A 14821-nucleotide genomic window follows, 5' to 3' on the forward strand; every position below is an offset into this window, starting at 1 on the left:
GGTGAGGGAAGCAAAATCAGAGCCAACTTCCTATAATTTATGAAAAGCTTATTTCAGAAATAACCATTTGCAGAGTACTTTAAAGTATAAAAAGGTGTCTTACCTTACTAGAATAACTAGCCTAAGCAACACTCACAAAACAAGCCAGGAAACATAATCATCTCCTGAGCCAACTTTGTAGTTCCAAAAAATTAATGTTCCCTAAATGGAGTCATTTACATTAGTTGGGGAAGTATACAAGGAATATAAGGCATTTTTATATGCACCTATCAGCTACGTATTCTTTTAAATTGAGGCAAATAAGGATCCTTGAGTCATCCTAGGTTGTGGCTTCTTTAGTCCTACATTCAGTCAAATCCCTGCCAAATTAGTCAAGTATAAGATATGCTGAGCTAATAAAGATTTAATATTTTGACCAAAGAACAGAAGTTTTTCACCAATTTAGTAAGTGCAAAATTGGGCCGAAATTTAAGATGGAAAAGTAAATCTATGCAGAAGTAAAAGTTCATTTTACAGATAGACTGTACTTAAAAAGCTGCAGTATTGGTTAGATCTCAAGGCACATTGGTTGCAACCTTCCTGTCAACATCAGGAACTAATGCATTAGCACAGCACAGGACCAGAATACAGCTTACAGCAGCTGATTTTTAATAGGAACACTGCTCAAGCAGAGTAACGAATACTTTGTTTGACTGTGTCTGATGTATGGGAAAAAGAGACAACTTTTAATATTTTTTAATACTAAAAAAGAATAAAAATGTCATTTATAAAATACTGGACTGACTGAAGATAGTGATCTGCAAGACGGATAATATTATCATAGCATAGGTATATGAAGCAGCAGGCAGGTAATACATCTAATTTTCTCCTGGTATGGAAAAGTGCATCATTTTGGCAACTCTAAAGGATGCTAACAGGAAGTCATCCTTTCATCAGACAGTTGGTTATCAAAAAATGCACTTAGTTTAATTATATTTTGACTCTTAATCATGTTTCATGAAGCAGGTACCATTTCATTTTCCTATTATGAATTCATATGCAATTTACAAAGAATAAATATATGAAATGCACAATTTTTCCTGCACTTTTAACAATTACATTTCCCTTCATTCTTTATGCACAACAGCAATCAAAAATAAACTTTCATTTCTCTTTCCAGCTACAGCTCTGCATTACCCAACAGCTACATTAGAAGCAACACCACGAAATCAGCTGAGGTGAAGTACAATGCTCTTCTGCAGCTATCTGAAACAATATTAAAGGTGCTGTGGCATTTTAAAGTACCTTTACTGCAAATAAATTTGCTCAATTCCCATTTAGCCATATATACTCTAGCAAGTGCTACCTATCAAAACTTACAGTGCAGCCCAGCAATACTGGGAAGAGGAATTTTGAAATTGTTAAGCTTTTTAGTAGTTGGGTACGTATACTCCTAAGATTAACAGAAAATGTAGCATAATTCCCTACATCGCTATGAAAATTCCAGTAAGGTATTAAAAATATAAGGTGGGACCACAGTTACCAACAGCGCAGTGATGCAACTATAGCTATTCTGGAAGAGTGAATACTGAGTAATATCATCCCAGACTCCCCTCCCCCACATACAAAGCCTGAGGGATAAGTCCTCCTTGCACTTTAAGAGGTGATTTTCACTCTTTGTGTATTGTATTGAAGCAATCCATACAACATTTAGCAACTTTATGGTATAACATTTTCTTAAATAAAGCTCCCGATGATAGGAGACATAGTAAGATTCCATAGATGCTGGAAATGAGAGATCTACCGATATCAGGAAAGACTGAAGACATTAGGAAAAATGAGAGCTCTCAACTTCATTAGTATTCTTGTATTTTCAGGTAAATTATTATTTTGCTTAATATTTCTAAGAAAAGTAAACAGTGAAATTTCAGCCATGGATCTTGACTCTTCTCCAATCGGTGCCACTCCAAGTTCACAAGAATTGGCCTTGAACAGACACATATAAATATATCTCAATCCCCATCCTCCTCACAGGGCTTAAAATTCAAAATAACCTTTCAGAAAGCTATGGGACATGGTTTGAATTGGGAAATATGGATTGCCTTTGAATTTAACCACATGATAGATTTAGGTGTAGCAATATTCTTTTTGTCTATCAGCCTGGGGAACACCGAGGGGTTTCTAGTTATCTCTCAGCCATTAAGAGAGGTGCAAAGTAAAAAAGGTAAAAGGCTGAGCTGGTGCACTGATGGGGACATCATAGTAGCAGCTGAATTTAGGTACACTGTCATAAAAAGAAACAGGAAACCTGATAGGGGCTTACAAGCAAGGATATGACAGAGAAGCAGCTGAAGACAGTTTCATTTCTTAGAAAACTAGTCCTGTTTTCTTTCAGGTCTCAGCCACAGCTTACCAGCTGAACACCCACCATGTTCCTGACTGCTTTCCTGCCACCCTTTCAGCCGCTCTTTGCTTCTTTTCTAGGCAAAGACTGAGCCTCAACAAAGGTACCAGTGAAATGGATTGCCATAACACCAACAGAACAAGGAATTTGTGTGCCCCGGTGGTGCAGTGGTAGGAATGCCACTTGCAACACCGGAGGCCCTGGGTTCGAATCCCCCATGTGGCGCAAGTGGTAGAAGTGCCACTCTGCTACACAGAAGGCTCGAATCCCAGGGGTTGGACTCGATGATCTCTAAGGTCCCTTCCAACCCGCACGAGACTGTGATACTGTGTGTATTTATAATAGCTGAGGATCTGGCTTCCTATTCCACCACTGAAATAGAACAAAAGCTGCAGATTTGAAAAATACCACATCTTATTAGTGGTACTGAAATAGCTAGAAAGACCGGAACTGTTAAAAACTGGTGTCTCAGAGATGCAATTTTATGTATTCCAGGCATTCTTATAGCAATATTTGCACCAAATAATGATTCCACATATAATTGAGAAAACTTTGCTAAGCTCTGTATTGGCCTCTCTCAACAGAAAAACATAAACTGAAGGAAAAGTGATCAGAAAACAGTGAAACTGCTTGAGAAAACCAAGCAGACAAAAGACCATTAAAAACAGTAGTGTTGTAGTACACAGGGAAATCTGCTGCCTGAAATTTAAGAAGAAATCCCTCAGCCATTCTCTGAGCTGTGCAAAAAGCAGAACAGGTCAAATGCAGTTTTCAGTTTTGAAGCACATTTTGCTGGAGAAAAGCACTCTCTATCCCTGGTCATTACATTCATACCCTTCCCTCCTACTCCAACCTAGAAAATTATGATCTCTGGCACACAAAATATCCAACAACCTGTCTAGGCCTCTAGGCATTACACAGCACCTCTTGGAGAACCATGATGATCAGGAGTCACAGTACAGAGTGCAGGATATGGACAATCATATCAAGCAAGCAACGCTGTGAGAGGGGATCAGGAATCAGGGCCTATTAAGTAAGACGTGTTTGGAAAAGTTAGAATGTCAGTAAATAGAGCTGAGGAGAAGAGTGCTTCTTCAGCAAAGAAATTAGTGTCAGGGTGTGGATGTCTACTAAGGGTTAAAGGGTGACGCTGTGAAATGGTTTGTCTGGAAAGCAAACAAGTCAGATCAGAAGAGCTAAAAAGCCACATGGTTACTGAAACAGAAACCACAGCAATAATTACAAGGCTATTTCTCTCTCCAGTACACTGTGGTAATATAAAACAACCTGCAGCATAGTCGTTTCTTCATCTAGGACAAACTGCTTCTTTTTAGCTTTTTTCAATATTATCTTAAATAGATTCATCTACATTCCTTGGAAGAAGTATTTACAAATTACTTACAAAGTATCAATATCAGTAAGAGTAATTTCACATAGCACCTAAAAAAGCAGTGATGCCTCTAATGCAATTTTGACCAGTCACCAATTGAAAGCGCTGAAAAGTCCAGGAAGAAAATGACCCATCTAATCTAACTTTTCAGAGAGCTGCTAATGGTGGCAATGTAACTATAAAATGGTAACATAGCACAAATGGTTCAGTATTTAATTAAAGGCCAGAAATACAGACTTCTAAAATGTTTTCATTGTGGGCAGGATGGGTGAGATACGAGCTAACACAGGTTTTTAATGTGCGCTCTGAAGAAAAGAAGGAGTTTGGTGGAGTGTTGTAGCTGAGAGTGCAGGCCTGTTCTCACAGTTCAAGCTTAGGTGACCAGCTTAGATGAGCTCTGCCAGCCTTTTGTTGATTTAGGCAAAACGAATATTGGCAATACGGAAATGCCGTAAGTAAGGCTGTGGAAAGAGCTAGGAAGGAAGAAAGGAAAGAAGCCTGAGGAAGAAACTGGGGGAAGGGAACTATGATCACTTGTTATTTTTTCTCCAAATAGCAGTATCTCATTAAGAGATCCAGATCCTTTTTTTCTTATGATTATGGGAGAGCATTAATCATTTACTATGTATACATCAAGCTTTATAAATCCTAGACCCCATTAGATTTGTAGAGGTTGATGTGTCAAGATAATACACATCTTTGCCCCAAATCAAATCAACCACAGTTTGCTAGGAGAATAAGAAAGTCTTGAACCTTAGTCTTACATATACCAGGGTGGCCTATTTTCCTTAAGTTTGGATGTAATTACTAGCATTTCAGTATTACCTCAGGCTATCTACTCTGTATCAGAAAACTGAGCAGTAGCCAAGCCAAGATCAACCAAGAAAATGAAATGTTGCTTTACTTTTAGGACCAGAAAGAGTATTATGCAAAACATTGGGTTTACTCTAGTAAGTAAATCAACATCAGAAAGAACATCTGCATCATCCTCTGTGCCTAATCCTCTCACAGCAAAACCATCAGTGCTGGCTTTTTTGATTCTTAAAAAGCAAAACTGAAAATCCAGTCTTCATAATCTTCAATTGAGCCAGTTGGTAGAATGCAAATGCAAAGAATGAGATGTCTTACTGTTTCCTGTAATCTAAATCTGAAGAGACTAAGCCCACAGAGTTACATTAAAGTCAGGAAACAAACTGCCCATCAGGAAAGCAGATGGCAAAATAAACAATAATGCAGAAAAAAAACCCAAAAACACTAAACCTCTTGCTGGCACTTAATAGTAACATGGGTAGGATAAATCTCATCATGGTAGAGAATGTTAACAGACTGCAGCAAAATGAAATAGAATTATTTGAATCGACATTTATGTTCTCATAAATCTGACCGACACATCCATGCTATTAGCATTTTGCCCTGGGGCTTCATTCAGTCTTAGCTTGAGACATTGAATTTTTTTCATTAGGAGAAAGCATGTGATGGAGTCCAGTGTTCCTTACACTACCTGGTTTCTATAGGGAATCCCACTTACTTACAGACAGGGGGACACACAGAGCAGAGCAGATTTTGTTCACAGCTCCCATCCTACTTCTACCAAAACTGCCCCAAAAGTCTGTTTCCAGGGCTCTCCCTGGGAGTCTGTACTGCTGAGGCCATCTGGGATTTCACTGCAGCACCTTCATCATCTTCTTTTGGGGAACAATTTTCTTTCTGTCCTAATCATCAATCAGTGCTTTGGCCCATCTGTTTTCTCTGCCAAATCCAAGAAAACCTTCCATGCTACATTTTGCTAGACAAATCACCTTTCAGGTACTGCTTTTTGTTGTGTGGGCTACTACGTCATTAAAAAAAAAAAAAAAAAAAAAGCTGAATGACTACTTTAATGTATTCAAAAATATGGTTGCAATATTGGCTTACTTCACTGCAGCAATGATGTATGTGTGTGTACCTTTCCCAATGACATATGAGCAAACATTAAAGAAAATGCTGTTTTCAGCATATACCAAGGCAGAGCCAGAGTCTGATTCCGATGAGGTTCTGGTTACTCAGGTCTCCATTTGCACACCCCTCTGGCAGTGCCTGCAGCTATCTTGCCTCCTGTGATTTGAATTCACATTCCTAGGAGCCGGTGTTATTGCAGAGCATGAACTATCTCTGTCCATGGAGCACGGCATGAGGGAATGAATGTAAAGGCAAAGGAGTCTGCTGTTTGCTTTTTCCCTGACAGTTTTCAGTCAGTCTTTCACTTTCCTCATGTTTACCATCACTATGTGCAGTGCCATAAGACCTGCTGTTTCCAGAATTGAGAGGCAGAAAAACCTCATTGCAGTATCCATTATTTATATATTTCTCCAACTAAAGTTTTGTTTGTTTTCTAGTTTTAAATTGCACTTAAAAAAAAACAAAAAAAACAAAAACCAAACCAAAACAAAAAACAACAACAAAAAAAAACAACAGTAGTTGAAATAGAAAAGCCTTCTCTAGATAGCATTCAGAAAGACAGTTTCAGAACAAGATCGAACTCTGCTCCTTTGCATCCATCTCTAAGAACTTGTTGCCACAAAGGTAATTGCAAAAACAGGTTTCACCAGCTGACCTGATCCAAGAAGACAGATACATCAATACTTCTCCAGCCTCTGACCTTTCTCCAAATAACTCTAGCGTCCCTTACTAGAATTGCAGTGACCTCTAGGGGCCTGATCAAAGACCACTTGTTTCATTGACCCTTACTGACTTCAGTTTACCCCAGACTTTCAAAAAGTTTTCTAAGCCTGCATGAGTATTAATGTACAGCTGAAAAATCCAGTGTGTCTGATGAGAAACAAAATAATCTAAAGCCTGGTTCAATGCTGCCGATGCCTGCACAGTTGAAAGTGAACCATCTCAGGATACAGGAACCCCTGGTATTACTCTGACTGACGTGTCCATTTACCTGAAATCCAGATCTGATTTATTGCATTTCACAACCGTACGTAAAATGACAGCACCTCTTTAATGCTGAACCAGAGCAAAAAGCTTCTACTTTTTACACATTCCAGTACAAAAAGAGCCACTTCCACTTACCCAGGAGTACTGCAGATCCATATCAGTTAGGGAACTTGTAAGATGTGGCTGATGAGAAGCGCAAGTACAGTTTTCCCATTCTTCTATTTTTGAAATCAAGAAATCACAGGGACAGAGCTGGCTATCAGGAAATGGCTTCCAGTCACTCCACAAATGAAATTCAGTTTCTGAATGGATTGAAATTGTTCCTAAGTTACTAAACTTGGAAGTATATGATCGGCCCAAAGTTGCAGAAATAAACTCTGCCCTAGTCTCAGTCTCTTCTTTTTTCCTCACATTGTCTTTCCAAGCTTTCTTTTCCTGAGGTTTTGCCAGCTTCATGCAAGAAGTTAGTGCCTCTTCATCCTCTTCTGAAAGATAAGCATCTTCTAATGTATCTTTAAAAATACAAATACTATTGTTATGATACATTGCATTACATACAGAAAATAGCATACCGCTTTTCTTAAATATTGTCTTTTGCATTTTATGTAATGAAACAGCCGAAGACTCCATTAAAAAAATAAAATCATAACTATGGAGAAAGAAAGACATCTGAGCCAACAGCAAGATTCATTCTCTGCCTGGTTGATTTGTGTTCCTTCAAAATCCTGGAAATTCTTACTGGTTTTGCAACAAATACAAAAATTTACTAAGTAGATGTCGTATTACTGCAATAGCTGCAGAGGGTATATGCTTAGTTTAAATACTGGAAATTTTCAGAGGGTTTTTCTAGATAGTTACTCTCCCACTCCTTCCTGATATGTTTGACTTACAAAGTAGTTACTGAAACATATCCCACATCTAAATTTCTTCCCAATGATTTTACTGGAGTAGTAATTACTGTTAAAAGTAGTAAAGATTGTTAAAAGTCAACTGCTGCTATTTGTTTCAAAAATATCATATGTACCAAATGCATGCATGGTTAAATAAATGTTGGCAAAGTGAATTCAGATAAAGAACTGCTGCAAAGCCAGATCAGTAAGTTGTAGGAGGAGACCCAGCATCATACCTTAGGTATCACACCTTAGGCAATCAGGTATGATGAGAGACTGGTGGAGAAGACCTTCTTGCACTCCCAGCTGCTACGGACTCACGAATAAACACTGACTGTCAACTTTGCTTTTGTGAGTTTTGCCTTCCTGATATGAAATGTGATACAAAACCAGAAACTCCTTTTGGAAACACTGTCCTAAGTACAGAGACCCCACTGTTTAGCTCAAATTCCCACTTGCAAGATATGCTATTATAAAACTCAAGCAAGTGTGACAGAAAACAGGTTTTCACACCATGAGGATGTCACCACTAAGTGCTACCACATAACATCTCAGCTGGGGGTTGAAAATGGTGGGTGGTGAATGACAGATCTGGAAAGAATTGTTTATAGTTATGTTCAATACAGTGACATTTGCCAAATGTTGGAAAGAATGCTGATCTGATGTTTTACTTACTAAGAGGGATCAAAACATGTTTGACATCCTCCAAGCTTTGTGTATTGGCTTTTTTGGTGCGGACCAATTTCTGCAATCGCTTTAATGTTCCCATGGACTCTGCTTTATCATTTGTTTCCATACCCTGCCAAAAAAAACAAAGACATTAAAAGTAAGTATTAAAAATTCGCAGAAAAAAATACAAAACAAAACCAAAAACAACCCCACAGCACTAAAAGTAACTTGATGCTGATTTTGAGAACAAGAAAAGCTCAGCCTTAATTAATCAGAATTAATGATCTGCACAGTGCTTTAAAAGTTTGGTATTTCCTTGCTTCTTGTGAATAGACAGATTTAAAAAAAGGATAAAGGCAAGTCAAAAGAGGCATCAAACTTAGAGTAGTGTTTGCATTGTGGTTTACACATTATATATCACAGTAGTGACCAACTGGAGAAATACAAGGTTTGGGTTGTTTAAGTTCTATTAAACAAGTGGTTGTCTTATAAATCACAGAATCATGAAGTTGCTTAGGCTGGAAGGAACACCGAAGATCTTCTAGTTCCAACCCTCTGCAATGGGCAGGGCTGCCCCCCAACCAGCTCAGGCTTCCTAGGGCCCCATCCAGCCTGGCCTTGAATGCCTCCAGGGATGGGGCACCACAGCTTCTCTGGGCAGCCTCTGCCAGCACCTCACCACTCTTTCAGTAGAAAATTTCTTTCTAACAGCTAATCTAAATTTACTCTATTAGTTTAAAACCATTCCTCCTTGTCTTATCTCTATCAGACTGTGTAAAAAGTCAGTCCCCTACATATTTATAAGCTCCTCTTGAGTACTGAAAGGAGACAGTGAGGTCTCCCTGAATCCTTCTCAGGCTAAACAAGACCAAATACCTCAGAGTTTCTTCAGCCTTTTGATCATCTTTGTGGCCCCCCTCTGGACCTGTTCCAAAAACTCCACATCTTTCTTTTGCTGGGGGCTCCAGACCTGGAGGCAGTACTCCAGATTTTGCCTTAGAAGAAAAACATATAAGGGGACAATCACCTCCTTCTCTCTGCTGGCCACCCCTCTTTTGATGGAACCCAGGATACCACTGGCCTTCCAGGTTTCAATAGCCTACTGCTGGCTCATGCCCAGCTTTTGTCCAGCAGAATCCCCATGACCTTCTCCACACAGTTGCTCTCAATGAATTCTTCTCCATGTTTGTATATATATCTGGGATTTCCCTGATCCAAGGACAACACCTTGTACTTGGCTTTGTCAAACATCATTAGGTTCTTGTTGGCCTACATTTCAAGCCTGTCCAGGTCCCTCTGGATGCTATTCCTTTTTTTCTGTTGTATCTCAGCTTATAGTCATCAGCAAACTTGCTGAGAGCGCACCCAATCCCACTGTCTGGGTCACTGATCCCAAGATGGACTCCTTTGGGACACACTTGTGACCAGCCTCCACCTGGACATACAGCCATTGACCACAACCCTCTGGCTGTAATAATCCAACAGTCTAGAAATACTCAAGTTCTCTTCCAATCTGACTGTGAACTTCTCTTTGAGTCTGAGACATTTCATACAGCAAATAACTTATTTTCCATAGTCATGTGCTGTGTTTCACATATAGGATATCTGATTTTCATTAGAAACAAGGAAAATTAAATATAATAGAAGTGAGTAAAAACATAATTCAGCAATGGCTACTTTATGGAGCAATGGTAGCTGCTGTGTATATTCATCTATTTACATCAGTAACTGATTTGGCCTTTTTAAACAATGTATCTTTAGTGATATTATTAGTGATTAAGTGCTAGTGTGGATATTACCAGAAGGTAGGAATGCAGAAACCTTTATTACACTCTCCCCAACAATTAGGTCACACATCATAGCTCCTTTCTGCTTTCTCATAGACATAATCTTTTCAGACAAAGTCATCAGGGAGGCTTGCCAGCTAACGTCAATGTAGTCTAATGTAGATTGGGTAGGCTACTTAGGGGTGGATCTTGAGAGATTCTGAACTTCTCTGCTTTCATTTGGGTTAAAGGCTTTTTGCAAATCCTTAGCAAGAAGCACTTCTAAATTCTCAGCATTCACATATTACAAGTTACATCCATCCAGTGATAAGGGAGAGTAGAGTGTGTATGTTAATTTCAGACGGAAAAAAGACACAGTTCATTTGACAGATAACTGCCAATAAAGATGGCAACTTAAAGTTGCCAAAGAGACAGATAATTTTTAATGAAGAGGTGAGGTTCCATAAGCAGAAAAAGAAGTCCAGGAAAAAGGCAAAGGGCATTTTCATGTGTATTTACTAAGTTTCATGTCACTAGACAATTTTGTTGAAACTACGAATTAATCTATTCCTACACTCAACTTCAGCTGACTTCATTATGGCTGTTACAAATTAATATGGTTTCATGGACTGACACAGAGCTATGCTGATCTCCTTCCTAAGGACAAGACCTTACAATTCCTCCTCTTGTTAAACGCAGTGTGTAATGCAGGAGGTCCCATCATGGATAGCACTTGAGTTTATACTCCCTTACTCTTAGTGGCACATTACATTCCTTTAAGAAAAGCAAAGGGGTATGATTCTCTCAAGGAATAGGGGATCTACTGAGCCTGCTGACCACAGGTATTGTGAGCAGTAGAAGAAGAGAGTCCTGAAAGGCAGGTGTAGGTCTGCAGCTCAGCAGAGGTATTGTGGCTGCAATATGTCAGCTATGTCTGGAGCTATATCAGTATCAGTTGTATCAGTATCAGCTATGTCTGGAGACAAGTATTTTTCAGAAGCTGAAAAGACAACCTGCAGGCTGTCCTGGATACTGAGACTCACTGACAGAAACAGAATTGTTATGTACACACTTTTTGATATTTGCAGTGTCTTTTGCAAGTTCATAGAATCAGAGAATAGGTTGGGCTGGAAGGATCCTCAAGAATCAGCAAGTTCCAACCCCTCTGCCACAGGCAGAGTTGTCTTCTGCTGGATTGAGTACTAGACTAGCCTGGTCAGGGCCCCATCCAACCTGGCCTTAAATATGTCCATGGATGGGGCATCCACAACTTCTCTGGACAACTTGTTCTAGCTCCTCACCACTCTCTTGGCAAACAACTTCCACTGGCATCTAATCTAAATCTCCCTTCCTTTAGTTTAAGCACCCCTCTTCTCAGCAGGGCTATTCTCAAATTCTTCTCCCAGTTTGTATACGTATCTGGGATTTCCCTGATCCAAGGACAGAACCTTGCACTTGGCCTTGTTGAACCTCATTAGATTCTTGTTGACTCACTTTACAAGCCTGTTCAGGTCCCTCTGGATGCTATCCCCTCTTTTTGTCGTATCTCAGCTTATTGTCACCAGCAAACCTGATCAGAATGTACCCAGTTCCTGGGCATCAGGTCTTCAGAATGAACTGTTCTGTTGGTCTGATACCTATATTATACTGTGCTAGTTAATAAACAAAACCTGGTTCTTTCAATTTTTTGCCATTTGAAGAGTTAATTATTTTATTTTACAGACCAATAAGATCTAGTGTCTTTGAGTTTAAAACCATCTCTGTCTTCTTAAGGATCTTGTAGGATAAGGACCAGGCAGATCTACATTAAAGCTTTTGTCAGCTTACAGTCCTTTTACAGCTTATATCTGAATATTCATCATCAGCTGTGGGCCAAATACAAACATCCTTAGATTAGTCATGACTTTTTTCAAGCCCCTTCTCCCCTCCTCCAAATTAAGGATAGCGAGACTGTAGTCTTATTTTATCTGAAGACAGATACTGAGGTATAATTTTTCAGTCTCCTACTGTGAGATGTCTTTGCAAAATGAATCACAATGGGTTTAAAATGCTAATATGGCTCAGTTAGATAAGAACTCTCGTAGAAATAATAATCTGTTCACTTATAAGTAATGATACAAAAGTAACACAATGACTTGAATTATGATCTAGGATTTCCATCATGGAGACATGAAGATAAACAAATGATAATCTATTCAGATAATTTTATTAATGGCAGACTCTAATCCTCTTTAGTTTAAGAGCATTCATTGGGTAGAGTTTACTGTTAGTAAAATGTCATATGCACTTAAATACAGCAACTCCCCTTCTTACAGAGAAAAAAAAAATCTCATACAGTATCACTGATGGAACAGCTTTTAAATTTGTAGCAGCTTATTTTGCTTTACCTAAGTATTAAAATCCAGAACGTTAGCTGCCTACTCATATAGTAAATGAAGTAAAACGCTGTTTTTTGCAGATAGACTACCAGGTGAACTGATCATCCTTATTCTCATAGTTTTGGTGTGTTGTCTTGGCCAGCCTGACAGACTTTTTGAAAGCATGCATAAAAGTGAAAAAAGCTTATATTTTACTCTGTGATTTCAAGCAATTTACTTCTCACCGCCTGTGTTATCTGGAAGCTAGCATCTTTGGTTTCTACTGTACAGAATACGACAGAAGGAAGAACAGTGTTACTGACTGGACAAGTAATTTGTTTGTCTAATTTGGAGTATGCTATTTTCCAGTACCTTCTTTCTCTATAGAAAGGAAATGATATTTAGCAATACTGGGGGAACAGTGAAAACTAGTTCACAGAGCAATAAGACTGTACTTGCAAAAGCTGTTGATTTGAAACATGTTTAAAGAACTTTTAACTTTCTTTATCCTTCATGTTTTAGGGTCAGAGTAGGGTACCTGCTTTAGCAGGAGGCCAGACTCAATAATATCTTATGATCCCTTCCAACCCATGCAATTCTGTGATTATAACACAATTTGTGAGTAAAGGTACCTATAAGCAAAGGATTCTTTCATGAACAAGAATATTCTTTATTTCCACGCTTGAGGGATTTCAGTCATGAAAAATGGTGCCATATCATGAATAAAAAAATAAAATTGCCTAAGAAAATAAATAAAAAGCTGCATTTTAGTTGCAAATAATTTGCATGAACTGTGCATGAACAGTTATGGTCACAAGCGTACCTTTTAAAATGTCCTTATAAAAATGTATTGCGGACAGAAATTGCCAAATTGTGTCTGACAAACAGTTTTTATTTTATCCTAATACTTTCTAAATACCTTAGAAATCTTTACTCACTGAGATGCTATGAGGATTAACCTGGTGACAGAAATACAGCAATTTGAAAGCTAAATGAAAAGGACTGTTGGCTTGACTCCAGCTATCTCAGTCCTGTTGAGCATTTCTTTTCCTGGGTTAACTGCATTAATTTCAATAAAAGTACTTGCACAGCACGTCCCTTCTCAGTGTAAAGAATTTAGTCATGGCAGAGCCAAGTCTCTGTGATTTTGTGGTTTGTCTTTCCTAAAGAACTGCAATGATTTAATCATGATTAGTTATGCATTCAGAGTATAGTATCATAGCAAGAAGAGGAAAATTACTATATGTTTATCGTGCTTGTGGTGCTGCTGTTACGGCTCCACAGAATTTTTTCAAAAGTATCAGTAATATCCCTGCTGCACGCAATGTATACCAAAATAGTACACTGGAATAGAGAACTTTCTTCTCTATTTGTACAAACAGTTAGCTCTGTAAAAGGCACTGATTTTGGATAAACTTTATGTTAAAAAAAATGTCAGTAAGGCCATAGTCAGCCAATACACAGAGAAGTACTGTGGAAACTTCTTTCATATACTCCTGGCCATAGATATGAGCCTGACCTTTAAATATCCCCATTATTTCAGTCTGGTTTTCTAGCTACTCAAGGATGATTTCAGAGTCAAACTAACAGTTTACAAGTTAAGATAGATTTTCCCTTGGGAAATCACAGAGCAATTATAAGTTATTCCATAAAAGATAAAGAAATAAAAAAGATTAAAAGCATGGATTTTGGATAAATATCTTTCAGCTTTTGGGAAAGCAACATGCAGTAAAGGAAACCATATTAAAACTGCATGTTCTTCATGTGGCTGCCAGCCACTGTTGAAATAAAATGAACAGTACTTGTGGCAACTCACCATTTCACCATTACTTGACACTCTTGGATTGTAAACTCGTGGTGGAATCCATTGCTCATAATTTATCACCTAGATGGTAAAAAAGTTAAGAGAAAAATCCAATGTAAATAAGATGAATAAGTATAAATTACAATGTTACTATCATGTCATTAAATAAAGTTTGAGAGCTCAGCAGTCTTTCAACCAAATCCTGTGTGTGTACAAGTGTGGTGGCTGATAGACAATAGCTGACACACACTGAAATCAGTTTGAAACCAAGCTGTCTTCATTTACCAGCTGACTGGGATGCCCTACAGGTATCACAATGCCTGCATTATACCATGGGATGCTCGGATCTCATTCTAGATCTCTTTTTTCCATGAGCAGGAAAGCCCCATAAGTCTTTCTTCACCGTCATCTCCTCAGCTGAAGAGCAAATGTCACTGATGCACTTCTAAAAAGAACCTCATTCAGTTTGCCTCATTTTGCCTCTGATGCTGAGTCCCAGGGGTTTGAGTTTGATTTGGATTAACAAAGCAGAGAAAATGGGAGGATCTTCAGAACTAAGCAAAGGCAAGACTATAAACTCTTTCATCATCTGCTCATAATCCATTTCTTGGTCGCAATGTCCTCATGACAGGAACAT

The 14821-nt window shown here is 38.5% G+C and overlaps 1 protein-coding gene across 9 annotated transcripts in view; it reads right to left on the reverse strand.

Moving 5' to 3' along the window:
- Positions 1 to 14821, reverse strand: part of SAMSN1 (SAM domain, SH3 domain and nuclear localization signals 1) — a 255497-nt gene that overhangs the window by 41106 nt on the left and 199570 nt on the right. For 8 of the 9 annotated variants that reach the window (XR_014946083.1, XM_085547533.1, XM_085547520.1 and 5 more), the window contains 3 exons: positions 14197 to 14265; positions 8264 to 8387; positions 6834 to 7210 (listed from right to left, as the gene is read on the reverse strand). Coding sequence is in view for 8 of the 9 variants with exons in the window: in XM_085547533.1 (XP_085403659.1) it covers positions 6834 to 7210; positions 8264 to 8387; positions 14197 to 14265 (570 nt within the window). In the remaining variant the exon portion in view is untranslated. Of the gene's footprint in view, positions 1 to 6833; positions 7211 to 8263; positions 8388 to 9133; positions 9250 to 14196; positions 14266 to 14821 lie in introns of those variants that run through there. The other variant, XM_085547557.1, reaches the window with a different exon arrangement.

Source organism: Coturnix japonica, chromosome 1 (assembly GCF_054131305.1).
Source record: "Coturnix japonica strain WE chromosome 1, WE-NBRP24, whole genome shotgun sequence".
In the NCBI taxonomy this organism is placed as follows: domain Eukaryota; kingdom Metazoa; phylum Chordata; class Aves; order Galliformes; family Phasianidae; genus Coturnix; species Coturnix japonica.